Genomic DNA, 27,421 nt, shown 5'->3' with positions numbered 1-27,421 from the left:
ATTAGCCAGGCATGGTGGCCTGTAGTCCCACCTACTCAGGAGGCTAAGACAGGAGAGTGCCTTGAACCCAGGAAGCAGAGGTTGCAGTGAGCCGAGATTGCCTCACTGCACTCCAGGCTAGGTAACAAAGCAGGACTCTATCTCAAAAATAAGAAAAAGACTTAAAAAAAAAACAACAACTCACTTATATAGGCCAGGCACAGTGGCTCAAGCCTGTAATCCCAGCACCTTGGGAGGCCAGGGCAGGTGGATCACCTGAGGTCAGGAGTTAGAGACCAGCCTAACCAACATGAAGAAACCCCATCTCTACTAAAAATGCAAAATATTACCCGGGCATGATGTTGCATGCCTGAAATCCCAGCTACTCGGAAGGCTGGGGCAGGAGTATCACCTGAACCCAGGAGGTGGAGGTTGCAGTGAGCCGAGATCATGCCATTGCACTCCAGGCTAGGCAACAAGAATGAAACTTTGTCTCAGGGGGAAAACAATTACTTATATAGGCCGGCGCTGTGGCTTTCACCTGTAATCTCAGCACTTTGGGAGGCCGAGTTGGGTGGATCACTTGAGGTCAGGAGTTCAAGACCAGCCTGGCCAACATGGTAAAACCCTATGTCTACTAAAAATATAAAAATAACCAGGCATGGTAGTGGGTACCTGTAGTCCAAGCTACAGGAGGCTGAGGCAGGAGAATCACTTGAACCCGGGAGGTGGAGGTTGCAATGAGCCAAGATCATGCCACTACACTCCAGAATGAGACTCTGTCTCAAAAAAATAAAAAATAAACAAAAATACAAAAATTAGCCAGACAAGGTGGTGCATGCCTGTAATCCCAGCTACTCAGGAGTCTGAGGCAGGAAAATGGCTTGAACCCAGGAAGTGGAGGTTTCAGTGAGCTGAGATTGTCCCACTGCACTCCATCCTGGGTGACAGAGCAAGACTTTATCTCAAAATATATATATATTACTTATGTTGCTGACATGTTGGCCCATGCCTATAATCCCAACTCCTTTGAGAGGCCAAGGTGGGCGAATTGCTTGAGTCCAAGAGTTTGAGATCAGCCTGGGCAACATGGTGAAAACTTGTCTCTACCAGAAATAGAAAAAATTAGCCAGGCATGGTGGCGTACACCTGTGGTCCCAGCTACTTGGGAGGCTGAGGTGGGAACATCACTCAAGCTGGGGAGGCAGAGATTGCAGAAAGCAGAGGTCACGCCATTGCACTGTAGCCTGGGCAACAGAATGAGATTCTGTCTCAAAAAAAAAAATGTGTATGTATGTATATATATAAATATCTTCATATATTTACTGACATATATTGATATATTGATACATATTTAGTATGCATGATTGATAGTTACCAATATAATTAGATAGGGCTCCTAAGGGCAGCACTAGTGATGCCTCCCGTCCTCCAGTGCATCCCCAACCCTCTAGAATCTTAACACACAGCAGGGCTCATGCATGCATACATAGACAGAAGTTCTTGGTCACTACTCATTTGGGAAGTAGAGGCTTTTGTTTTCCAGAAAATTGGCAAGGATTTTCCCAGAAAGATTAGTAGATGTTGCAAGGTCCACAGTTGACCTGATGTCCCCACTTGAAAGCAAGTGCAGAGATAGACTGTGCTGTTACCTGTCTCTTGTCCAGGGAGAAGAAGCTGCTGGTGAGCTCGGAGGACTACGGCCGAGACCTAACCGGCGTACAGAACCTGAGGAAGAAGCATAAGCGGCTGGAGGCAGAATTGGCCGCGCATGAGCCAGCTATTCAGGTAGGGAGGCCGCCTTCTGGCCGAGAGGGCAGTGGGGTTTGAGTGGGCCCCAGGGGACAGACAAACACCTAGTGCTTATTTCACTGAGATCCCTTTAGTTCTCAGAGTTCATGACTCCTCAGTCCAAACCTGGAGAAGTCCCAAACTTGATGTTGAGGCCTTTTCCTGAGAGCCTTGAGACAGAGGCACCAGCAGGGCTGCTTGCTGTTAACCTAATCATCCTTGCCTGTCAGGGTGTCCTGGACACTGGCAAGAAGCTGTCCGACGATAACACCATCGGGAAAGAGGAGATCCAGCAGCGGCTGGCGCAGTTTGTGGAGCACTGGAAAGAGCTGAAACAACTGGCAGCTGCCCGGTGAGTAGTCAGAGGCAGGAGCTCTCAGGAACAAGTGGAAGGCCAGCACCCAAGGGCAGACTCTGAGCTGCGCAGGGCCACTGGGCCCTCCTGCCATCTCTTGGACCTTTGGCCTCACATGTGCCACAGTCGGTTTGCTCCAGAGCCACCTCCCACAGGCCATGCTGAGGTGGTCTCATTCTGTTAATCTGGACCCACTGTGTGAGTCCAGAATCACACATGATTCTCCAGGAATCAAGACATGAGAGTCTGCAATCACACAGTGGGTGATTCAGGGTATTCCATAGAAGGCCTGACTGTGAGGGCCCACCTTTTTCATGAATGTTTTTAAGCTTATGTTAACTATCAGAATCAAAGCTGGAGGAGATTATGGCTGATCCTATCACCTGTAATTAGGGGTCAGCGGCTAGAAGAGTCCTTGGAATATCAGCAATTTGTAGCCAATGTGGAAGAAGAGGAAGCCTGGATCAATGAGAAAATGACGCTGGTGGCTAGTGAAGATTATGGAGACACTCTTGCCGCCATCCAGGTGAGACAGAAACCAAGGGTGCCACCTGCTTCCTGTCTTGGCAACTGCCTGCTGGTCACTGTTTCCCTGTTGGTTTGTTAAAGGGCTCTGCTTTTACTAGGAGAGCACACAGGACCAGTAGCCAATGCCTCAGTAGTTAGTTTTAGCTCTCAAGATTTCACACTAGGGGACATTTCCCCTCAGTAGACAAAATTGGCATGGCTTTGGCAGTTTCAGTTTATGGGCCTTGTTGTTTGCCGGGAAGCGCTGTGAGTTTGGGTCTTTGTATTAGTTTCCTGGGGCTGCCATAAGTAAGTACCACAAACTGAATGGCTTAAGACAACAGAGGTAGCCGGGCGCGGTGGCTCACGCCTGTAATCCCAGCACTTTGGGAGGCTGAGGTGGGCGGATCACCTGAGGTCAGGAGTTTGAGACCAGCCTGATCAATATGGTGAAACACCATCTTTTTTTGGAAAAAAAAAAAAAAAAAGACAACAGAGGTTTATTGTCTCTCAGCTCTGGAGGCTAGAAGTCTGAAATCAAGATGCAGGCAGGACCATGCTCCCTCCAGACCTATAGGGGAGGAGCCTTCCTTGCCTCTTCAGTTTTTGTTGGCACCAGGCACCCTTGGCATGTGGCAGCATCACTCCAGTCTCTGCCTGTCTTCACATGGCCATCTTCCCTCTGTGTCTGTCTTCACTTGGCATCACTCTGTGTGTTTATTCAAATTTCTGTGTTCTGTTACAAGGACATCAGTTGTATTGGATTAGGGTCCACCCTAATGACCTCATCTTACCTTTGCAGTGTACCTTTGCAAAGACCCTCTTTTCACATTCATGGGTACCAGAAGTTAGGATTTTACCTTCTCTTGAGGGGGATACATTTCAGCCCATCACATACCCCTAAATTGGTTAACTATTACTTCATAATAACCTGCCTAAATTTAGTGGTTGAAAGTAGCACCCATTTCTTTTTTTGCATGGTTGTGTGGATCAGGGGCATCTGCAGCTGTCACTGGAGGTCCCTCATGCTCCTGCATTCAGTTGTAGTGCAGCTGGGCTGAGAGATCAGTCACATACTGGCAGCTAAGCCTGGCTTGTCACCTAGTCCAGACATCTCTGTTCCCCTCCACATGGCCTATTGTCCTCCCGCTGGCTTGACCTATTGTCCTTCCACTGGCTAGACCAGCCTCCTTCAGCAGCATTCAGACAGGCAAAGGCAGGAGCTGCAAGGTATCTATGGCCTCACACATCATCCTCACTGCCTGCCTGCTGCTGAAAGCAAGTCCTAATGCAGCCCAGAGGCATAGATGGATAGACTCCCCTCTGGATAGGAGATGCTGCAAAGTATCATGGTCAGATATGTCTAAATTCCTGCCTAGAGATGTGGAAGCAAGAGTGTGCACTCCCAGGAATTGAGTTACGTCTGAGCCACCTTCCTCACTATGGAAAGCATCCTCTGCTGGTCAGGGTGATTCAGGTAGAATTTAGATGATCAGTCATTTCCCGTCCTCTGCATAGTTGAGTTCCCTGGAAACAACCAAAAGGGTGTTGTCTGCAGTGCTTAAATTGTACTAAGGAAAAGACTTGGGGCCGGGCACCGTGGCTCACGCCTGTAATCCCAGCACTTTGGGAGGCCAAGGCAGGTGGATCACCTGAGGTCAGGAGTTCAAGACCAGTCTGGCCAACATGGTGAAACCCTGTCTGTACTAAAAACATACAAAAATTAGCCAGGCATGATGGCACACACCCGTAATCCCAGCTACTCGGGAGGCTGAGGCACGAGAATCGCTTGAACCTGGGAGGTGGAGGTTGTAGTGAGCTGAGATTGCGCTGCCGCACTCCAAGCTGGGCAACAGAGCAGGACTCTGTCTCCAAAAAAAAAAAAGAGATGACTTGGAAGGCCTTTTCTGAGATGTGTTCAAGATAAAGCTTAAAAATGTGTCATTTTCATTTGGGTGTGTATCTTCAGCTTGCTTTGCGTTGTTCTTGTGGTCCTCTGGAGGGAGAGACCATAAGACACTGTTGATGGATGACAAAGGATTTGACCTTTCCCAAAGGTCCAAAGACTGTCCCTGCCGAAGCCTGTCTCACCACTGGTTACTCTCAACTGCCTCCTGTTTTCCCTCCTTTTATGATTCGCTATTTATTGATGTTCCTCTTTGTTGTCCTGTTCCCCAGCTAGACTGTAATGTGTGTGTGGACAGGGACCATAGCAGTTTTGTCACTCTCTGTCCCCGGGGCTTAGCCCACTGCACATAGCGGGTTCTCAGTAGCGGGTCTTGCTGCTTCCACTCTCCAGGGCTTACTGAAGAAACATGAAGCTTTTGAGACAGACTTTACTGTCCACAAGGATCGCGTGAATGATGTCTGCACCAATGGACAAGACCTCATTAAGAAGGTGAGTCCAGCCCATCGGTAAGACCTCCATCCCCCTCTGGGACACCCATGTATTGGTTTCACAGAGGTCCCCCGAAGTTCGCTTCCTGGGATATTCACCAAACTAAGGTCTAGACGTGTGAAAACCAGTAGCAGTTCCATTCCTGGGTTTCATGACAGGTTGGTTATTTCCCCCTTTTTGAAGCCAGTAAAGTTACTCTCTAGTGTTTATTTTTTCTACATTAAGCAACAGAGACACTGGCACTCGCAAATGCTGCTCTTAGTTTATTTCTCAAGCAATATGATCTCTTTATAGGGACAGTAGAAAATGCAAATAAGCAAAACTTAAAATAAAAATTACACATAAAGCCCCACCCAGAGACTACACATTAGATCTTCATGTCTGACCTGCCAGACCTTTACTCTCCACAGGTGTAGAGCTACCATCTAGATCAAATAGCTGCAGAAATTCCTGTTTAATATTATATCACTCCATAAATTATCAAAAACCTGGAGGCTGTCCAGAACATTTTAGAAATGAATCTATTGGCTGGGTCCGGTGGCTTACACCTGTAATCCCAGCACTTTGGGAAGCTGAGGGGGGCACATCACGAGGTCAGGAGTTCAAGACTAGCCTGGCCAACATAGTGAAACCCTGTCTCTACTAAAAATAACAAAAATTAGCTGGGTGTAGTGGCACACGTCTGTAATCCCAGCTACTCGGGAGGCTGAGGCAACAGAATCGTTTGAACCCGGGAAGGGGAGGAGGCATGCCATTGCACTCCAGCCTGGGTGATAGAGTGAGACTCCATATAAAAAAAAAAAAAAATCTATTTCATTCACAGCCCTTTTGGGAGAAAACAAAATAAAGAGACTTGGGGCTTTCCCAGCAACACCGAAGCCACATCCACCTCAGGACAGAGGTTTTAACGACTGTGGCTTCGTGAGTAAGATTTCTCATCACAGAGGTTGCACTCAGCAGTTATTTAGGGTTTGATCCATAGGCGGCAACAATGTAGCTAAAATCCACTTCACTGGAGAGCTTTTTTTCCTTGCTCTGATTTGCAAATAAACTAGCATGAAACTAATTTCAGATACAGACACTTATAGATGTAGACATGGCTCCTGCACACTTAAACCTCCACACACACCTAGACGACGTTCCCTGTTCTTCAAGCCTAGGAGCTAACCTGTATGAGTATTCTTCAGCCTTCTGGCAAAGAGCTGGCTGCTTTTTCCTTAGCAACAGCCCATTTCCTTCTTGAATTTTTCTTTAAATTCTTTTTTCCCCTTTTCACAGGTGTTGAAGAGTTTCTCTTTAAATTCTATGTGACTTGTAGCATGTTTTAATTAATTTTTTTTTTTTGAGACTGAGTTTCGCTCTGTCACCAGGCTGTAGTGCAGTGGCGTGATCTCAGCTCACTACAACCTCCTCCTCCCAGGTTCAAGTGATTCTCCTGCCTCAGCCTCCCAAGTAGCTAGGACTATAGGCATGCGCCACCATGTCCAGCTAGTTTTTGTATTTTTGGTAGAGACAGGGTTTCACCATGTTTGCCAGGATGGTCTCGATCTCTTGAACTCATGATCCGCCTTCCTTGGCCTCCCAAAGTGCTGGAATTACATGTATGAGCCACTGCGCCCGGCCTACTGTTTTTGAGACAGAGTCTCACTCTTGCCCAGGCTGGAGTGCAGTGAGTGGCAGTGGCGTGATCTCAGCTCACTGCAACTTCCACCTCCCAGGTTAAAATGATTCTGTTGCCTCAGCCTCCTGTAATCCTGAGTAGCTGGGATTACAGGTGCACAACACCATGCCCGGCTAATTTTTGTATTTAGTAGAGACGGGATTTCACCATTACCACCATGTTGGTCAGGCTGGTCTGGAACTCCTGATCTCATGATCCGCCTGCCTCAGCCTCCCAAAGTGCTGGGATTATAGGCATGAGCCACCACACCCGGCCAATTTTTTGATTTTTATTTTTTTTGAGACGGAGTCTCGCTCTTGTCACCCAGGCTGGATGGAGTGCAGTGGTGTGATCTCAGCTCACTGCAGCCTCTGCCTCCCAGGTTCCAGCAATTCTCCCACCTGAGCCTCCCTAGTTACCTGGGACCATAGATGCTGCTACCACACCTGACCCCTCCCTCCCTCCCTCCGTCCCTCCCTCCTTCGTCTGACTATGTTGCCCAGGCTGGTCTCCAACTCCTGGGCTCAAGCAATTCTCTCACCTCGGCCTCTCAAAGTGCCGAAATTACAGGTCTGAGCCACTGTGCCTGGCCCTGTTTGTTTAGTATTTTAACTGATAATACTCAATTTTTTCTATCAAAAATAATACTAGTGAATATATCATTGTAACTTCAAATTTTATCCCAGTCCTCCTTTTTTTTGTTTGAGACAGAGTCTTGCTCTATTGTCCAGGTTGGTGTGCAGTGGCACGATCTCTGCTTACAGCATCCTCCACCTCCCATGTTTAAGCAGTTCTCATCCCTCTGCCTCCTGGGTTGCTGGGATTACAGGTGCACGCCACCACACCTGGCTTTTTTTTTTTTTTTTTTTTTTTTTGTATTTTTTAGAAAAGATGGGGTTTCCTCATGTTGGCCAGGGCTGGTCTTGAACTCCTGGCCTCAAGTGATCTGCCCAACTCAGCCTCCCAGAGGCTGGGATTACAGGCATTAGCCACTGCACTTGACTCATATTTCTGTAGAATTAATTCCTAGAAGTAGAATTGCTAGTGTGGTGTATTCATCTGAAGCCTTTGACCGTGTTGCTCTTAGAAAACCCTTACCTCGGCCGGGCGCGGTGGCTCAAGCCTGTAATCCCAGCACTTTGGGAGGCCGAGGCGGGTGGATCACGAGGTCAAGAGATCGAGACCATCCTGGTCAACATGGTGAAACCCCGTCTCTACTAATACAAAAAATTAGCTGGGCACAGTGGCGCGTGCCTGTAATCCCAGCTACTCAGGAGGCTGAGGCAGGAGAATTGCCTGAACCCAGGAAGCGGAGATTGCGGTGAGCCGAGATTGCGCCATTGCGCTCCAGCCTGGGTATCAAGAGCGAAACTCCGTCTCAAAAAAAAAAAAAAAGAAAACCCTTACCTTTGTTTCCCCAGCAGTGGACAGGGGAGCAAGTGGCCCATTTTATAGACGTTTAGAGCCTCTCCTTCCAGGGTGGGCACAGGTAACCCCAGCAGGTGAGGCTGACCAGTGTGTGCCTCTCTCCATGGCCCAGAACAATCACCATGAGGAGAACATCTCTTCAAAGATGAAGGGCCTGAACGGGAAAGTGTCAGACCTGGAGAAAGCTGCAGCCCAGAGGAAGGCGAAGCTGGATGAGAACTCGGCCTTCCTTCAGTTCAACTGGAAGGCAGATGTGGTGGAGTCCTGGATTGGTGAGCACTGTCAGCAAGGCCTGGAAGAGACTTTCCAGAGCTGCTCTTTGTCTCCTTCCATGTAATTGGTTTTCTTCTGCAGAGAAGAAACTGACCAGTTGTGGGCATGGCAGAGAACCTACTAGCAAGGCAGGCCACTGACTGCCAGCTAGGAGAAGACAGTGTCCTGAGGCCAGAGCTGCTACCCAGAACTAGGCTGGCACCAGGGTTAATAAACAAAAGCCTGTAAACGCTGCTATAAGCAGAGATGGCACAGTGTGATGTCATGACATGAACGAAGTGGGAACACCAAAGGCACCACTAGCTGCCCTGGTCAGGGGCGCCACCTGGCTCCTGGGTGAGGGGAAACTGGGTCCTGATATCAGGGTCCACGTGTCCTGGATAGTCCTGGGTAGTATTAATAGCAGCTGAACTAGAGAACAGGCTGCAAGGAGCTCATCATGGCACAGATAGAGGCCAGGGCCTGGGTGCAGGGAGGGGCCAGCTAATGTGGGTTCTGAGACTGCAGTTAGGAATATTGGAATTTATCTGTACACAAAAAATGGTTTGTCGGGGTTTGGGTTTTTTTCCTCTTTTAATCCACCTCACTCCACTGAGAAGGGCGGTATATTTTCCACACTTGGTTTTCTAGGTGAAAAGGAGAACAGCTTGAAGACAGATGATTATGGCCGAGACCTGTCTTCTGTGCAGACGCTCCTCACCAAACAGGTCTGCCGTGGCCCCTTCATTGGTTGAAACTTAGGCAAATAGCATTTCTTGCGAGATGACTGCCAGTGTCTTTCATTCAAGCATTTAACTTATGTTAGCCCCTGGGGATCAGCAGTAAACAAGATCCTTTCCTGGTCCTCAGGGAGCTTCCAGACTAACTGGGGAAGCAAACACAGGCAACAGCCTGCTGGGTGCTGACGGGCCTGGGCACCACAGGGTCATTCACTCGGTTCTCAACAGGCAAGGGTTGAAGGGGCAAGCCCTCCAGAGTGGAATCATGAGGGGTGAATGAAAGCAGTCAGGGAGAGGCAGGGCAAGTGTTCTGGGCAGAGCTGGCAGGGAGTCCTGGGGCAGAAGAGCTCAAGGCTGGGATTGGGGAGGTGGGAGGAGGCTGCTGCAGTGATCTGCAGTCTGAAGGAGAGCAGGAAAGGGGGGGCCAGGTTTGACCGAGTCTCAGCAGTGTCCAGGCGGACAGTTTGGCTTGGGCATCTAGGGGACGTGCTGGTGCCATCTGAGCCAAAGCACCTAGGAAGAGCAAGTTCCAGTCCTGTGGAGTCACCACAAATTGGCTTGTCACTCCTTGTTCAGGAAACTTTTGATGCTGGCCTGCAGGCCTTCCAGCAGGAAGGCATTGCCAACATCACTGCCCTCAAAGATCAACTTCTGGCCGCCAAACACATTCAGTCCAAGGCCATCGAGGCCCGGCACGCCTCCCTCATGAAAAGGTGGAGCCAGCTTCTGGCCAACTCAGCCACCCGCAAGAAGAAGCTGCTGGAGGCTCAGAGTCACTTCCGCAAGGTGAGGATGGGACCATGTGACGCTTAGCTGGCCCACGGCTCAGGGAAGGAAGCCCACCTTCCATCTGCCCAGCTCTGCCACTCCCCTGTGAGGAAGCTGTGAACCCAGTATAGAGCTTTCGAACATGGGCGTGGCATCAATTAAAACCAAGGCAAATGGTAGGGCCCTGTGAGGTCACCATTCAGAAGCATGCAGGACAGACTGGAGACAAGGGCAAAGGGTAGGAAGGGAGAAAAACCTGGTGAAGACTTGAAGAAAGGGGAGCAGGAGACAGGAACAGAGTGGAGCTGAGCTCCCAGCAGGACGTGTGTGCCTCTGGTTCCCGGGAACCACCCCGTGTCCCACCTCCTGCACTGGGTCGGCACGTTCAGCCCTGGCAACTCTGCTAAGTCTCTTCTGCTTCCAGGTGGAGGACCTCTTCCTGACCTTCGCCAAAAAGGCTTCTGCCTTCAACAGCTGGTTTGAAAATGCAGAGGAGGACTTAACAGACCCAGTGCGCTGCAACTCCCTGGAAGAAATCAAAGCTTTGCGTGAGGCCCACGATGCCTTCCGCTCCTCCCTCAGCTCTGCCCAGGCCGACTTCAACCAGCTGGCCGAGCTGGACCGCCAGATAAAGAGCTTCCGTGTGGCCTCCAACCCCTACACCTGGTTCACCATGGAGGCCCTGGAGGAGACCTGGAGGAACCTACAGAAAATCATCAAGGTATACCCTCTGCTGCCCTCAGGAGCTGTTTGCCCACCCAGAGCCTTGCTGGGCCCTGCTCAGAGCCCACACTTCCTGAGTAGTGACCAGACAGGAGCAGGCGGGAGGAGCCAGGTTTCATCATAAGTTTCCATTTCTTTTTGTTTTCTTGAGACAGGGTCTCCTCTGTCACCCAGGCTGGAGTGCAGTAGTGCCAGCACGGCTCACTGTAGCCTCAACCTCCCAGGCTCAAGTGATGCTCTTGCCTGAGCCTTCTAAATAACTGGGACCACAGGCACATGCCACCATGCCTGGCTAATTTTTTAACTTTTGTAGATAGGGTGTTGCTATGTTGCCCAGACTGGTCTTGAACTCCTGGCCTCAAGAGGTTCTCCTGCCTGGGCATCCCAAAGTGCTGGGATTACAGGTGTAAGCCACTATACCCAGCCAGAAGTTTCCATTTCTGACAGTCCAACAACTCTCTGCTTGACTGTGATCAGTCACTTCCCCTCCAGGTCCACCTCTTCCTGGAGCCCCTGAGGGGTGGGAACAGAGAAAGAGCTACCAGGTGCTCTGAGCCGGCCTCATGTCTCCCAGCCTCCTTCCCTTGTCATCTCTGGGAGGTTCCTTGGGGGGAGGAGGCCACCTCCATCCTGAGCCCACCTGTGAAGGAGGGGCCGGTGTCACTGCTGCAGCAGTGCACAGCATCTGCCCCACTTTGGCCCTCAGGAGAGAGAGCTGGAGCTGCAGAAGGAACAACGGCGGCAGGAGGAGAACGACAAGCTGCGCCAGGAGTTTGCCCAGCACGCCAACGCCTTCCACCAGTGGATCCAAGAGACCAGGTGCCAGCCCATTGGGGCCAGAGGGCAGCAGCATGTCCCTGCTGTGCTTAAGCCCTGGGGAGCTTCCAGCCCCAAGAAGGTGGGGTGCTTGGTGTAAAACTAGAGGCAGCCTTGGAATAAAGCTGGGCTGGCAACACCTGGTGGGGCTCTGGAGCTGGGAGTGGGGGCAGAGGTAGAGTAGCCTCTCGGTGCTGCACGTTCCAGAGATCAAGTTGCTAGAGAGCCTGGATTGAGTGGGACCATGCAGGGCGCGTGGTCAGCCCCACGCGTGACTTGGCGACAGACGATGCAGGGTCTGTGCACTGGGGACTGATGTTCTCGCTTTTGTTTTTCTTTCTTGTGTCGTCTTCCTGCCCCCCGCCTCCCGATTGCTGCTGTTGTCCGGACACCACCTTGTCTCATGGCTGCTTGGATCTGCTCTCCACAGGACATATCTCCTTGATGGGTTAATATTGTTTTCTTCCTTCTCCGGGCTTGTCGTGTGGGGGTCTCATGCGCTTGCCCCTCTGCCCTTGTCCTGTGGCCTGGCTTGTGGTGGATCCTGGGATGGGCCTTCCTGCCCAGGGCGGGCTGCACTTCCCTCTCACCTTTCCCATCACCTGACGAAGAGTGTGCCTTGCCCCATAGCCCGTGGTCCCTAGTCCCCAATAGAGCCTTCAAGCCAGGGGGAGCCACCTGCATTTTACTGGGTGATTCCAAGGGCTCACTTTGGTTAGGGAAGGTGATGAAGCACGAAGACCAGAGCTGGAGTCCAGAGGCCCCAAGAACCCCCACGCCTGTCCAGCCACCAGGCTCTCTTGGGCTCTTGCCTCTGCTTCCCCAGTGTGTCCAAGAGTGTGCAGTGGGTATAAAGTGGATGACAGTGTTGGGGGCTCAGGCAGGGTACAGTAAGTCCACAGCTGAGAAGGGCTGGGTTCTGACACCCCACACGTAGCTGAGGCTGCCACTTCACTTTCCTGGGGTCAAGGATGGTAACAGGAACTGTCTGCCCTAATAGAAGGCAAAAATACCTCCCTTATGATGTGATAGAGAGACAGGATGTGGGAGGAGCTCCAGGGAGGAACAGGGCTGTGCCACCCAGTCCCAGCAGGGGCTTCTCTGCTCAGCCTGGGGCCTCCGCCTGGGTGGGTCACCTTTGTAATCTGCGAAGCCTGCTGTGAAAGCCAGGGCTGGTGGGACTACAGTGGCTTAGCCTGCACTCCTGAGACTGCACGCAGGCACATCAAGCCTGTAAAGGCTGCTAGGGGAGAAATAGACCCAAAACAGCCAGGCCACAAGTTCTGATGGCAGAGCAGCTGGGGACATAGGGATCGCAGTTTCCGGCCTGTGCCCGTAGGACATCCTGGCCACCTGACTCCCCTCCCTGCCCCATGGCTGTCTGCTGCTCTTGCTCTTGTCTCCATAAGGTGCCACGCTCCCCTCACTTTATGGCTCCTCCCAAGCCCTGCCCAATCTTGCCCATTCCTAGTGTGAGCTGCCTGGGGTGAGCCATTGGGCCTGCTGCCTCCAGGTACCCACTGGGCACCGGGTTGCCCTTGCCTGTGCCCTGCAGCTTGGGCTTTGTGTGTATCTGTCGCAGTGTGCTCTTGCCTCCCCTCCCTTTGGTGTATTCATTCGGTTTCTTTTCTTTGAATAGCATAGCATATCGTCGGGTCATTCGTGTCTATCAGTATGAAGTTGGGGATGATCTGTCTGGAAGGTTTTTCTCCTTATTTCTCTTCTTACCTCACTGTGGCTTTACTGATGCACTCTTGACATCCCCAGGCGGCTCCACCCTGACTAACCTGCCGCCCTCGGCCGCTTGGGAAGGAGGGGTCTGTCCTCCCACTGCACCGGCACCCAGCCTCCTGCCCCCAGGTCCTGGGGGCATTTTCCCCGGGGGGACATGGCGTGACTGTGAGTCTGACCTGCTGGGGTAGGAGGAAGCCTGGTGCCTTGCCTTGCTAGAGCACTTTGAATTTGGGGAGATTGCAGAGCTAACCCTGGCTCGCTGGGTTTTAAAAGGGTAGGTTGGGGCAAATGTGGGTACAGGGGAGCCTGGGCTAAAACCCCACCAAGGCCACACACACCGTGAATTCGTCCCTGCACGTAACCCTAACTTGTTTGTCTTTGTTCACTGGTAGTCTCTGTGACCTGGCACTGTGTTCTGTTGGGAAGGAGGCTCCCCAAAGCCCACCTGCTCTCAGACACTTGCCCCTGCCCTGGCAGTGTCTAGATGATGGAACCAAGATCTGGGTTTAGTCACAGCCATCTCCCGCCTTTCGACACAGTTGGTCGTGATCTCCCAGCACTCCACTTGTGTCCCTGTCTGCAGGGCCATGCTCTCATTTCCCCTAGAATGGGGCTCCCCCTGCAGGAACCGTGCCAGGGCACTCCAAAGTTTCTGTGGTGGGGCTGTCAGGTTCTCAGCCTCCCCTCTGCCCTGAGGTCTCCTGTCAGGTGTCAGGGTGTCCCATCCCCACCATGGCTGCAGAGAGAGGATGCTCAGACAGGCCTGCAGCCACTCTGCACCCATGGGGGAATTTAAACTCCATTCCTGAGTCATCCTGGCCTGGGAGCAAGATGAGTGGGCTTAGCTCTGGCCCACCACAAAGGAGCAGCCTCCCATCTCTCAAATGGGAGAAATGCTGTCTGCCCTCCCTGGCTCCCTGGGGCCCATTAGGTAAAGATGGCCAACTGCAGTTAGGGTTGGTTTCCTTAAAAGGAATGTGAGGTTGCCAGGCATTGCTCTCTCTCAGGGGAGGTTCATGCTGAGCTCTCGGTCAGCTGGGAGCAGACCCGTTTCCTCACTGCCCTTCCATGTTTAGGTCCTGCATGGTGGAAGAGTCGGGGACCCTGGAATCCCAGCTTGAAGCTACCAAAGTAAGTACTCCTGGGGCTGTGGCCTAGCCCAGACCTTTCACCCAGCCAGCCCCCAGGCTACCCTTTCCTTCTTGGTTTAGTCAGGAACTAGATGCGCCATGGTTACCCTTTCCCTTGGCCTAAAGCAATCTAGGGCTCTTCACTATCTCTCTTTCTCTTGTTCTGTCTCTCCTTACTTCACGGAGTCTAGTGCTCTCTCCCAGACTGGAATGCAGTGGTGCGATCTCAGCTCATTGCAACCTCCACCTCCTGGGTTCAAGTAATTCTCCTGTCTTGGCCCTTCAAATAGCTGGAATATGGATGTGTGCCACCACACCTGGCTAATTTTTATTTATTTTTATGTATCTTTTGAGACACAGTTTGGCTTTTGTTGCCCAGGCTGGAGTGCAATGGCATGGTCTCGGCTCACTGCAACCTCCGTCTCCTGGGTTCAAACGATTCTCCTGCCTCAACCTCCTGAGTAGCTGGGATTACAGCCACCTGCCACCACACCTGGCTAACTTTTATATTTTTAGTAGAGAGAGCGTTTCACCATATTGGCTAGGCAGGCTGGTCTTGAACTCCTGACCTCAGGTGATCCGCCTACCTCAGCCTCCCAAAGTGCTGGGATTATAGGCATAAGCCACCATGCCTGGCCTTATTTTTATATTTTTAGTAGAGACAGGGAATCACCATATTGGCCAGGCTGGTCTTGAACTCCTAACCTCATAATCCACCCACCTTGGCCTCCCAAAGTGCTGGGATTACAGGCATGAGCCCCCGCTCCCAGGCAAGGGCTCTTCACTTTAAAGTCTTTGGTGCTGGGCACAGTGGCTCACACCTGTAATCCCAGCACTTGAGGAAGGCCGAGGCAGGTGGATTACTAGAAGTCAAGAGTTCGAGACCAGCCTGGTCAACATGGTGAAACCCTGTCTTTACTGAAAATACAAAAAACTAGCTGGGCATGATGGCAGGTGGCTGTAATCCCAGCTACTCAGGAGGCTGAGGCAGAAGAATCACTTGAATCCAGGAGGCAGAGGCTGCAGTGAGGTGAGATTGTGCCATTGCACTCCAGCCTGGGCGACAGAGCAAGACTCCATTTCAAAAACAAATATCTTCTCCACTGTCCTTATTTTATGTGCAAAAAAAAAAAGAAAAAAAAGAAATGAATAAATAAAACTCTCTGGCCATTGCTCCCTGGAGTCCTCCCTGCACTTATCCTTGTTGAAGCCTGCTCTCTGGCAGGTCTAGCAGCTGGTTTGTAAGCCTCACATCTAAAGTGTTTCCCTCTGCTGAGGTTATTGGGATTTCTTCAGCTTTGCCCCATCCCACTATTCCTGTTCTATAATGTTCTTGTTTTAAGAGGTCTCAGGCCAAGCCTGGAGCAGGAGCCCAAGGAGGGCAGTAAGTGGCTCCTGGGCTGGTGGCTGAGCTGAGGGCCCCTGTCCGAGCATCTGTGCTCCCCACCCCTGCAGCGCAAGCATCAGGAAATCCGAGCCATGAGAAGTCAGCTCAAAAAGATTGAGGACCTGGGGGCTGCCATGGAGGAGGCCCTCATCCTGGACAACAAGTACACAGAGCACAGCACTGTGGGCCTGGCCCAGCAGTGGGACCAGCTGGACCAGCTGGGCATGCGCATGCAGCACAACTTGGAGCAGCAGATCCAGGCCAGGTACCTGGGAGGACTGTGCGCCCAGGCTCAGCCCAGAGCAGGGAGGAGGAGGAAAGGTCACCTACAGTGAGGAGGGTCTGCTCCCTAATTCTGTTTTTCTTCCAGGAACACAACAGGTGTGACTGAGGAGGCCCTCAAAGAATTCAGCATGATGTTTAAGTGAGTTCAGCCCTACTCGTCCTGGCTGGGTGGGGGGTGGTCGGCAGCAGGGCTGTGTGCTGAGCTGCCCTTGGCTTTGTGCTGCAGACACTTTGACAAGGACAAGTCTGGCAGGCTGAACCACCAGGAGTTCAAATCCTGCCTGCGCTCCCTGGGCTATGACCTGCCCATGGTGGAGGAAGGGGAACCTGACCCTGAGTTCGAGGCAATCCTGGACACAGTGGATCCAAACAGGTGAGGCTCAGGCCGGGTACCGTGAGCCTCCGCTCTGAGCTCCCACCTGGCCTCCCTGCTCAGGCACTTGCCTCCCCTCCCCTCCCAGAGATGGCCACGTCTCCCTGCAAGAATACATGGCCTTCATGATCAGCCGTGAAACTGAGAACGTCAAGTCCAGTGAGGAGATCGAGAGCGCCTTCCGGGCCCTCAGCTCAGAGGGAAAGCCTTACGTGACCAAGGAGGAGCTCTACCAGGTACGGGCCCCGGGAGGTGGATAAAGAGCTTTCCTTTGGAAAACTAAAGGCAAATTTGTGGCAGAGCTGAGTCTGGGGCAACAGGCCTTGCTGGGTACAGGAGTTTCCTCCCCACTCACAAATCAAAACTCAGTATGGGCTGAGGTCCTGGATCTGCTCGTAGGGGCGGCTCTAAGCCCTGAGCCCCTGGGCCCTGGGAGGTTGGGTATGAAGTGGATGCAGCTGGCTCAGGCACTGGGCACCGTCCCTTCCCCCAGAACCTGACCCGGGAACAAGCCGACTACTGCGTCTCCCACATGAAGCCCTATGTGGACAGCAAGGGCCGCGAACTCCCCACTGCATTCGACTACGTGGAGTTCACCCGCTCACTCTTTGTGAACTGAGCTGCTCCCTGGTCATCCACCCCACACTGCTTGCCCCATGTCGCCTTGCTGCATGTCCACTCCCATATGCTCGCTCTTTCCATGGTAACCTTAAGCCTGCTTAGCTTGGAGTAAGACTTTTAGTAGAAAATGGTGCTTCACTAACCCGCTTCCGGTCCAGTCACAATCACCATGTCACTGTGGGGACCCAGATCCATGTCTTGAAGCAGCTGCCCTCATTCCGACTTCAGAAAAATCAAAGCAGCTGGCTCCTCCCCTTCTTGTTCTCCCTTCCTTCCTCCCCCAACAACTCTGTTTTCATGTAAAAGACAAATAAATGACAACTCTTCACCCAAAGCTTTGCTTTTCTTCATTCACCTCACATCAGGGCTCAGCACAGCAAGGCGCTGCGCCCGCCTCCCAGGACCCCTCAGGTGGCCACCTCCGCTGCCAGGCGGTCCAGGTCCTCAGCTTCCCGGGGCCCTTGTTCCGTGAACTCCGTGCTCAGCTGCCACACCTTCACTGTGCCCTGGGCATCGCCCGCAGCCAAGAGCTGAGTCTGCTGGCTGTTGAACTCCAGACAGTAGACAGGGCTTTCATCCTGGGTTTGCTTGATGGAAACTGTGGGTTTCTGGGAGCTTTTCTGGAGATCAAACAGCTGCACGTCACCTGCAAGGAGAAGGAGATACATGGAGTAAGAAACTAAACTAGGCCGGGCGCGGTGGCTCACGCCTGTAATCCCAGCACTTTGGGAGGCCGAGGCGGGTGGATCACGAGGTCAAGAGATCGAGACCATCCTGGTCAACAAGGTGAAACCCCGTCTCTACTAAAAATACAAAAAAAATTAGCTGGGCATGGTGGCGCACACCTGTAGTCCCAGCTACTCGGGAGGCTGAGGCGGAAGAATTGCTTGACCCCAGGAGGTGGAGGCTGTGGTGAGCCGAGATCGCGCCATTGCACTCCAGCCTGGGTAACAAGAGCGAAACTCCATCTCAAAAAAAAAAAGAAAAACTAAACTAGAGACCAACCACACAGCAGGAAGGAGGTGGCTGACACCCGGGTTTAATTCTGCCACGTGCAGCCATGGTCGCTTGAGGGAAGCTGTCCTTACCCCCACATGCGGTCTCTCCCCAACCCAGAACCCCAGATACAAGCAGGGCCCAGGCCACCCCTTAAAGAGATCCAGGCCCGGTGGCCCCTTCCTACCTTCCCCAGAGGCAGCCGCAAAAACCAAGGGGCGCACTGGGGACCAGCGCACAGCAAACAGGTACTTGAGAGAGAGCTGCAGCGAGGTCAGGGGCGGGGCCTGCAGCATGGAGTACAGGTGGACGTGGCCGTCGGTGCCCGCGCTCAGGAAGAGATTCCTAGATGGGATGCAGGGGGCCAGGTAAGGGAATTGATGCTGGTGTCTGGGTGGTGCTGGTCCCCAACACCAGACCCCTCCTGGGCTGCCAGGCTTGTGAAGGGCCTCGTCGGTCCTCTCATTAGAGAAGAGACGGTGCCTGGGGCCAACCAGGAAAGAGCTGCATGCGGGGCTCAGGGCACGCAGAAGGCAAGAACTTGCAGCGGTTTGTCATGAGGCCTGGCAGGCTAGGGACCCACAGGACAGGGACGCCCTGGTCCCACTGTGCCCGAGGCCGAGGCCTCTCCTACCTACCTGTGGAAGGGCGAACAGCTCACAGAGTAGATGGGACCGCCGTGGGGAGAGAAGGTAAACTGTGCCGGGGCCCGCAGGGGCACGGAGCTGGGCATCCGTGTGAGGGCCGCCTCTCCAACTGCCAGGGAACACTTGAGCGGGAAGCCGCCTTCCGTGCCCAGAATGAACAGCCTCGGGTCAAAGCTGGAGAAGGCCACTGCCGTGGCGCCCACCTCGGTCTCTCCCCGGGGATGCTGTGGATAAATGGCAGCACAAGGGTCAGAGCCAAGGGCATCAGATGGCACTGTCCTAACAGAGCCAGAGAACAGTATGGGGGATCACAGCAAGTCAGGCCCACTGGCCACACCCTCCCGCCCCCAAGGCTCACTGGTGCAGGCCAGGGCCATTTCTGGGTGCTGCATACCTTCTTGAGCTTGGTGCTCCGTGGCAGCTGCTGCGTGACCAGGGCGAAGCCCTCTGTGAGCTGCAGCTGGCCCGTCCCAATGCCCTGCCAGAGCAGCACCTTCCCGTCGGTGGCCACACTCAGCACCTGGAAGCGGTGGCTATGCCCGGGTTCCGGCAGCCACACCACCTGAGATGACAGCATGCGGGGTGGGACGAAGACAAAGGACACCTGCCCAGGTGTCACACTCCACTCCCACCCTCCCTCTCTTCCAGGAAAAAGAATTCTTGGGGAGGACCCAGAGCCAGGCTCACCCACTAGGGGGCAGGCCTGGAGGGTTCCCAGGGCCCTCTCCAGTCGCAGAATCCCAGCGCTGCAGCGCCTGCAGAGGAGGCTGGGAATGGCCACAGGGCTCTGGGAGTGGCTCCTAAGGGGGTGACTCATGCTGTCAGAGCTCCGAGAATGCAGGAGGCAGCTGTCCAACTGCCAACGCCTGGGTGACCTTCCTAGGAGAGTGGGCGCCCTCTCCCCGCTCTGCCTCAGGGCCCACCCCACCCAGCAGTCCCTTCCCTGACCTGGGACACGGGGTCTGTGTGGGTGTCATCTGTCAGGCCTGTGCGCCACAGCAGTGGGTCCTCAGGACGGCTCAGGTCCCACACCAGCACCTCGCCACTGTACAGCCCTCCTGCAGGGACAGTGGGCCTGGGCAGAGACTCAGCCCTGTTCCCAGCCTGGCTTCCTGGCCAACCACCCTCCCCGACCCACATACAGGGCCAGGCAACAGAAGCCGTCCCTGAAGAGGTAGAGTCCTGGCCCCCCAGCCCCACTGCTGCACCCCAGGGAGCTTTGCCGGACACCCCTGCCCTGCACCTGGCAGCTCCCTCCAGCTTCACCTGCCCCATCCCACTGACAGGTTCCCGAGGGCACCTGCCTCTTCCAGCCTCTGCACAGCCCCCAGCCCTGGCCCTGACCCTGGTCCCCTTCCAGACTCCGAGTTCCACAACTGCAGGGCTTCACCTGGGCTCCAGGCCAAGGGGGTCAGGGCCCACCTTCCTGTCTCCCAGCCAGAGGGCCCACGGAAAGCTCCCTGTGCACCTCTGCAGGCCGGGAAGCTGAGTCCTGAGAGGAGAGGTGGCGGAGGCAGCAGGCGACTCACCTGCAACGTGGGAGGGCTGCAAGGGGTGAAAGGCCAGGCACAGGACGGCGCTAGGTGCCTCCACCACAGCCGATGGCTGCCGGGGACTCAGGCCTCGCCGGTCCAGGTTCCAGGCACACACAAAGGACTTAAGCGTGCTCCAGTCCCCGTGGTCCACCCTGTGTAGGGACAGGCCTGAGCTGGCTGTGTCCCTAGGTCAGGCTCCTGTCACCCACCCCACTTCTCTCCCCACTAGCCAACACATTCAACTGTGTCCTTGTCACCACCAGGCACTACTCTGGGTACTGAAGTGCCCCAGGCTCCGCTCCAGCACCCCAAGGGCGTGGCATTCTCTGGAAAAGGGTCCCCAGGCACCAAGGACAGTCCATGCCATGCAGGATGGGGAAGAAGCTGGTGGGGCGGGCGAGGCAGGCAGGCCCGGGGCCACCGGGTGGGGGGGTGGCGGTCCTGGCACTCAGCCCCGCTCCCTGCTCTTCTCCTGCCACTTGTTGTCAACCCTGCCCAGGAAGCCTTGAGAAGAGACTCCCAGGATGGGCTCTTGGGGCCAACTCTTCCACACACAACTGAAGAGACTGAGGCCCAGCAAGGGTCCTGGGATGGCACACTGCCCCTCACCCACCCCGAGGCCACTCACCGGCCGTAGGCACAGGCCACCACGGAGCCAGTGGAGTTCCAGGAAATGCCAGTCACATGCAGACCCTGCGCTTGGGCTGGGGGGTAGCCCAGGGTATGCAGACAAGACACCTGCGGAGACATCCCCAACCCTGAGTCCCAAAGCCACCAGCAGGGGGCTTTATGGCCGCCTAACCAAACCTCACCTAGACCGGGCCACCCTTAGCCCTAGAGGCCCTCAAGTCTCCCAAACAAGGCCTAGAGGAAAATGTGGGACGTTCATCCTCACATTTGCCCCAGCAGGATGCTTCCAGAAGCCCAGAAGGCAAAGCCTGAGAATCAAGGCCAACCAGGCTCCCACCCAGAGCAGCGGCTGCCCTCACAGGAGCATTCCACAGTTTCCAAGCCTCAGCGGCTGCAGCAGAAATATAGGTTGGCTGCCCAGCAGCATGAAAGTGTCCAACGCGGCTGAGCGGGACACTTGACAGGAGCCGAGCCAACCACCCGACATCACGTGGTGCTACACGCACATGATTTTTTGTTGGTGGTGGTTAGTTGGTTTTCTTTTTTGAGAGAGTCTTGCTCTGTGGCCCAGGCTGGAGTGCACTGTTACGATCTCGGCTCATTGCAACTGCTGCCTCCCAGGTTCAAGTGATCCTGATGCTTCAACCTCCCAAGTAGCTGGGATTACAGGCATGCGCCACCACACCTGGCTAATTTTTGTATTTTTAGCAGAGATGGGGTTTCACCACACTGCCCAGGCTAATCTCAAACTCCTGACAGGTAATCCTTCCACCTTGGTCTCACAAAGCGCTGGGATGACAGATGTGAGCCACCATGCCGGCTATACACAATTTTTTGTCAGGCTCTCTAGCATCTTGCTTTCAGCCCCCACCCAGCCAGAGCCACATGTGAGGAGACTGATGACCAGCCCGGCCAGGGGTAGGCACCAGCTGCCCAGGAAGTGGTGTGTGCCAGGGATCCAAACAGTCTCCCAGATCCTCTGAAGTTTCAGATCTGTTGACCTCATGATTCTACTTAAAAGAAGTATCCACTGAGGGCTGGGAGTGGCGGCTCACACCTGTAATCCCAGCACTGTGGGAGGTTGAGGCAGGAGGATCGTTTGAGTTCAGGAGTTCAAGACCAGCCTAGACAAGACGATGAAACCTCATCTCTACCAAAAATATAAAAATTAGCTGGGCATGGTTGCGAGCACCTGTCATCCCAGCTACTCACAAGGCTGAGGTGGGAGGATCACTTGAACCCAGGAGGCAGAGGTTGCAGTGAGCTGAGACTGCACTGCTGCCCTCTAGCCTAAGCAACAGACCAAGACCCTGTCTCAAAAAAAACAAAATTCATTTTGCAAAAAAATAAAAAAGAAACTATCCAGTGGAAAGACCCCGTGTTCATAGAAAGCTGCACAGCCGACACCCCGTGCACTGCCGCGGCACACGCAAGACGCCTCTGCTGTGGAGAACCAGGACAAGCAGCTCCCCTCCCAGACTTAAACCCACGAGAAACGCAAGCACATGTCCACACGGACACCTGTACACCAGTGTCCACAGGAGCACTACTCACGATAGCCAAAAAGTGGAACAGCCCAAATCGCCAACTCCATCAACTGAGAAGTGGATAAACGTGGTCTGTCAATGGAACATTATGTAGCCGCAAAAGGAACGCACAACCAATCCAAGCCACAACACACATGAACCTTGAAAACATGATGCTAAGGCCAGGCGCGGTGGTTCACGCCTGTAATCCAGCACTCTGGGAGCCCGAAGCGGGCAGACCATGAGGTCAGGAGTTCAAGACCAGCCTGGCCAAGATGGTGAAACCCCATCTCTACTAAAAATACAAAACTTAGCCAGGTGTGGTGGTGGGCACCTGTAATCCCAGCTACTCGGGAGGCTGAGGCAGGAGAATTGCTTGAACCCAGGAGGCGGAGGTTGCGGTGAGCCGAGATTGCACCATTGCACTCCAGTCTGGGTAACAACAGCAAAACTCCATCTCAAAAAAAAAAAAAAAAAATACGAAAATTAGCTAGGCGTGGTAGCAGGCGCCTGTAATTCCAGCTACTTGGGAGGCTGAGGCAGGAGAATTGCTTGAACCCAGGAGGCAGAGGTTGCAGTGAGCAGAGATCGCACCACTGCACTCTAGCCTGGGTGGCAGAGCAGGATTCCGTCTCATAAATTAATTAATGAATTCATTCATTCATTCATTCATCTTGGGAGGCTGAGTCAGGAGCACCTCTTTGAGACCATTTGAAGTCCAGCCTGGACAACATAGCAGACCCTAATTTATTTTTTTTATTTTTTATTTTTATTTTTGCCAGGCACAGTGGCTCACACCTGTAATCCCAGCACTTTGAGAGGCCGAGGCAGGTGGATCACCTGAGGTTGGGAGTTCAAGACCAGCCTGATCAACATGGAGAAACCTGTCTCTACTAAAAATATAAAAATTAGCCAGGCCTGGTGGCAGGCGCTTGTAATCCCGGCTACTCGGGAAGCTGAGGCAGGAGAATCACTTGAACCCAGGAGGTGGAGGTTGCAGTGAGCTGAGATTGCGCCACTACACTCCAGCCTGGGCAACAGAGTGAAACTCCATCTCACTCTATCACTCGGGCTGGAGTGCAGTGGTGTGATCTCAGCTCACCACAATCTCCAGCAGGTTCAAGCCATTCTCCTGCCTCAGCCTCCCAAGTAGCAGGGGTTACAGGCATCCGCCACCATGCCTGGCTAATTTTTGTATTTTTAGTAGAGACGGGGTTTCACTATGTTTGCCTCTCAAAGTGCTGGGATTACAGACGTGAGCCACCGCACCGGGCCTCATATAGTTGTTTTGAGGAGTAAATGAGATGCCACAGGAGACACTCTGAACTGGGCCCTCACTACACCATATATGGGGAGGCACGGCAGCTGGGCCCCCAGGCTCTAGCCTGCCTGCACTGCCCACCTGTTCAGTTTCACTCTGGATGTTACTTCCACTTAGGGTGTCCATCTCCCCAACTGTAAAACGGACAGAACACCTCCCTCCAGGACAGCAGTGAAGGCTCACTGACTTATTCTTTGGAAACCTAGCCCAGCACCAGGCAGGACATGAGCCTGGTGAGTGCCAGCTGTGACTAAGACTGGTACGGCTGTTATCTGTGGGAAGGAAAACAAGGACAGACAAAAGTGGGGCAGGGGCTGGACCGAGGCTGCAGCAGCCCGTCCCCTACCATCTGCTGCTGCTCAGTCCAGTTCACCTCGAAGCCATCAAACGCGTGGCTCTGCCAGTTCTTGTTCAGCTCTCGGATGACCATGGCTTCCACTCTCCGAAGAAAGGCTGCGAGCCGGGGGATGTCGCACCGGGATGGGGGCTGCACGCTGACAGGCTCCAGGGCCTCCGTCTGCACCTGGGCGTCAGCATGATTCCGAACCTGGGCAGATGCGTCAGCAGTGACAATGCTGGCCGTCTGGCAACTTTTCTGGAGGGAGGGTGAAAATGAGCGTCACTACTCTGCTGTCCTCACACAGCCCCTGCCCAACCCCCTGCCTGCCCCTCTTCCCTCCACTTGACCCCCTCCTGGCTGCTGTGGGTCTCAGGCTACAGAGCCTCTCTCAGTGAGGTCTGGATTAGTGATGACCCCTTGACTCTCCTATGTCCCACGATCAGTCAGTGCCAGCCAATCAGAGCACTGTATCCCTACCTCAGCCACAGTGACCAATTCAGGCCTGGCCACGTGACCCAAACAAGCCAGTGAGAGCCTGCCCTGAAACTTCTGGTGCAATGATTTGGAGGCACCAGAGGCTCCATTTCTGAAGACGCAGAGGGCAGGCAGAGCCATGATGGCGGCAGCAGCACCTGGCACACATGGTCTGAACAGGCCCACGAACAGCCCAGCTTCACACCACCAGGCCCTCCCTTGGCGGGCAGCCCTCCCAGTACCTGGGTAAGCAGTGGCAGCTCCAGCATCCACTCTGAGCTGCCCGGTGGGAGGCAGAGATCACCGCCCCTAAAGGCCTTGCTGTCCACCCCGCCACCACGCCTATTGCTGGTCCCCTGCTTGGCTGTACCTGGCATAGATACAAACATCAGAACAGGGCAGGAGAGGCCAGCCTCCCTTTTTTTTTTTTTTTTTTTTTTTGTTTGAGACAGGGTGACCTAGGCTGGAGTGCAATGGCGCCATCTTGGCTCACTGAAACCTCTGCCTCCCAGATTCAATCGTTTCTCCTGCCTCAGGCTTCGGAGTAGCTGGGACTACAGAAGCATGCCACCACACCCAGCTAATTTTTTGTATTTTTAGTAGAAATGGGGTTTCACTATGTTAGCCAGGATGGTCTTGATCTCCTGACCTTATGATCTGCCTGCCTCGGCCTCCCAAAGTGCTGGGATTACAGGCGTGAGCCACCTCCCCTGGCCCAGCCTCCCTTTCTTACAGACATCCTAATCTTTACCAAACAAAGGCTCTGAGTGGAAGCAATCATTGTGATCTCTGCTATCTGTGAGGGGCTCTCAGCAGGTGGCCACTCAAGGGACAATGACAAGGCCCTGGACTGCCACACTCCCTCCTTCCCATCTCATGCAGGATTCCAGCTGGGCCAGGCCAGTCTCAGCAAGCCCAGAGGAAGGAAGGGGCCGGACCCACCAGGACAGTTCTCTTCTGCACACAGAGGCCTCAGCACTGGCACCCATCCTCACCTCCACAGCCACTCAGTTCTCTCTGCTTGTCTGTGGCCTAATGAACTGTGAGCCCCCTCGCATAAGACTCTGTCTGATCTTTGTATCCGCAGCACTTTGTATGGTAATTGGCACACAGCAGATGTTCATTCACACACACACACACACACACACATACACACAAAAGCCAGGTGCAGTGGCTCACATCTGCAATCCCAGCACTTTGGGAGGCTGAGGCAGGTGGATCACCTGAGGTCAGGAGTTCAAGACCAGCCTGGCCAATATGTTAAAACCCTGTCTCTACTAAAAATACAAAAATTCACTGGGCGTGGTGGCACACGTCTGTAATCCCAGCTACTTGGGAGGCTGAGGCAGAAGAATTGCTTGAACCCAGGAGGCGGAGGTCAAAGTGAACCAAGACCATGCCACTGCACTGCAGCCTGGGCTATGGAGGAAGACAGTCTCAAAAAAAAAAAATTACTTATTGAGCATCTACTTGCCAGGCATTGTCTGCCTAATTAGGATACAGCAGAAAGGAAAATGGGCAAGACCCCTGTGCCCCCAGGCACTCACACAGGGGTGGGGGGAGACGAATAAACAAGAAGCCCACCAAGTCCACACAGCATTGAGCACATGCAGACCACGAGAGAGGAAGGAAACAGCCAGGGAGGCTGTCTGCGTGGGACGGCAAGGGCGGCCTCCGGGGAGGCGGCATCTGAGCTGTCAGGCGAAGGACATGAAGGAGCCGGCCAAGTGGAAAGCTTGAGGAAGGAGCGTCATGGGCCAGAATAAAACGTTATGGTAGAAAATTGCCCAAGCGCAGTGGCTCATGCCTGTAATCCCAACACTATGGGAGGCCAAGGCAGGATCACTTGAGTCCAGGAGTTTGTGACCAGCCTGGGCAACAGAGAGAAACCCCGTATCTACAAATTAAAGACTTGCCAGGCGTGGCAGTACACGCCTATAGCCCCAGCTACTCAGAAGGCTGAAGTGGGAGGATCGCTTGAGCCCAGGGAGTGGAGGCTGCAGTGAGCCGTGACTGTGCCGCTGCACTCCAGCCTAGGCAACAGAGCAAGGAAAACAAAACAGGACATCTTGGGCCGGGAATCCTGGAAAGAAGGGAATCCAGGGCGACCCTGGGCTCTGCATCGAGAACATGTAGACAGTGCGTCCCCTGAAGTGAGGTCACACTCAGGCGGAGAATACAGGGCACCTCTGTCCAGCCTCCTTTGGACTCAGATGCCTCAGCCACCCATGGGGAGCCATCAAGTATTCTCGGGGGAGGTCACCGGGCTCTGCAGAGCTTCTGACCAGAGATGTGACTTGAAGCCACAGAGCTGGAGGAGGCTGCTGAGGGAGCATGCACACCAAGGAATGAATGAATGGGCTGGGAGATCAGAAAGTGCACATGGCCAGCCGAGATGTGCAAACCCCGTGGAAGCCACAATGCTGACGACAGCACCAGCCGTTAAGAGCTCACTTCCAGGCACTGTGCCGAGAGCTTCACCCACATCACCTCCTCCCTCCTCACAACCGCCCTACAAAGTAAATCCCATCTTCATATTATTAATGTTGGAACTGAGGCACAGAGAAACTGAGTAACTCACCCAAGGTCACACAGCAAAAGGTGATCGACTTGAACCCAGGTGGCCTGACTTTATTTTTTTGAGACAGGGTCTCACTCTGTTGCCCAGGCTGGAGTGCAGTGGAGTGGTCATAGCTCACTGCAACTTATCTCTGCCTCTCGGGCTCAGGCAGTCCTCCCACCTCAGCCTCCCAAGTAGCTGGGACTATAGGCGCACAACCACCACACCTGGCTGATTTTTTAAAAAACATTTTTTGTGCCAGGCACAGTGGCGCGTGCCTGTAGTGCCAGCTACTCGGGAAGCTGAGGCTGGAGGATCGTTTGAGTCCAGGAGTTCTGAGCTGTAGTGCACTATGCCGATCGTGTGTCCGCACTAAGTGTGACATCAATATAGTGACCTCCCGGGAGCGGGGGACCACCGGGTTGCCTAATGAGGGGTGAACCAG

The 27,421-nt window shown here is 53.8% G+C and overlaps 2 protein-coding genes across 9 annotated transcripts in view; one reads left to right on the top strand and one right to left on the bottom strand.

Moving 5' to 3' along the window:
* SPTAN1 (spectrin alpha, non-erythrocytic 1) overlaps positions 1-17,281 on the top strand; it is an 84,996-nt gene extending 67,715 nt beyond the window's left edge. For 4 of the 8 annotated variants that reach the window (XM_021674067.2, XM_064377441.1, XM_021674064.2 and 1 more), the window contains 16 exons: positions 1,647-1,767; positions 2,001-2,122; positions 2,519-2,651; positions 4,932-5,030; positions 8,231-8,390; positions 9,022-9,098; positions 9,687-9,896; positions 10,303-10,599; positions 11,308-11,420; positions 11,848-11,865; positions 14,228-14,282; positions 15,737-15,933; positions 16,039-16,092; positions 16,180-16,326; positions 16,415-16,562; positions 16,820-17,281. In XM_021674067.2, coding sequence (XP_021529742.1) covers positions 1,647-1,767; positions 2,001-2,122; positions 2,519-2,651; positions 4,932-5,030; positions 8,231-8,390; positions 9,022-9,098; positions 9,687-9,896; positions 10,303-10,599; positions 11,308-11,420; positions 11,848-11,865; positions 14,228-14,282; positions 15,737-15,933; positions 16,039-16,092; positions 16,180-16,326; positions 16,415-16,562; positions 16,820-16,945 — 2,077 coding nt within the window. In that variant the 3' untranslated portion in view covers positions 16,946-17,281. Of the gene's footprint in view, positions 1-1,646; positions 1,768-2,000; positions 2,123-2,518; positions 2,652-4,931; positions 5,031-8,230; positions 8,391-9,021; positions 9,099-9,686; positions 9,897-10,302; positions 10,600-11,307; positions 11,421-11,847; positions 11,866-13,056; positions 13,120-14,227; positions 14,283-15,736; positions 15,934-16,038; positions 16,093-16,179; positions 16,327-16,414; positions 16,563-16,819 lie in introns of all 8 variants that reach the window. The other 4 variants (XM_021674068.2, XM_021674062.2, XM_021674061.2 and 1 more) reach the window with 2 other exon arrangements.
* Positions 16,850-27,421, bottom strand: part of DYNC2I2 (dynein 2 intermediate chain 2) — a 29,175-nt gene continuing 18,603 nt past the window's right edge. The window contains exons 3-10 of the mRNA XM_064376393.1: positions 23,949-24,197; positions 20,754-20,863; positions 20,120-20,277; positions 19,539-19,648; positions 18,985-19,152; positions 18,582-18,814; positions 18,131-18,288; positions 16,850-17,593 (exon numbers count right to left, since the gene is read on the bottom strand). Coding sequence (XP_064232463.1) covers positions 17,355-17,593; positions 18,131-18,288; positions 18,582-18,814; positions 18,985-19,152; positions 19,539-19,648; positions 20,120-20,277; positions 20,754-20,863; positions 23,949-24,197 — 1,425 coding nt within the window. The 3' untranslated portion in view covers positions 16,850-17,354. The remainder of the gene's footprint in view (positions 17,594-18,130; positions 18,289-18,581; positions 18,815-18,984; positions 19,153-19,538; positions 19,649-20,119; positions 20,278-20,753; positions 20,864-23,948; positions 24,198-27,421) is intronic.

Source organism: Aotus nancymaae, unplaced genomic scaffold (assembly GCF_030222135.1).
Source record: "Aotus nancymaae isolate 86718 unplaced genomic scaffold, 86718_ANA_hifiasm-v0.15.2.pri h1tg000003l, whole genome shotgun sequence".
Taxonomy (NCBI): domain Eukaryota; kingdom Metazoa; phylum Chordata; class Mammalia; order Primates; family Aotidae; genus Aotus; species Aotus nancymaae.
Note: the sequence above shows the minus strand (reverse complement) of the source record. Positions and strands in the feature narration are given on the sequence as shown.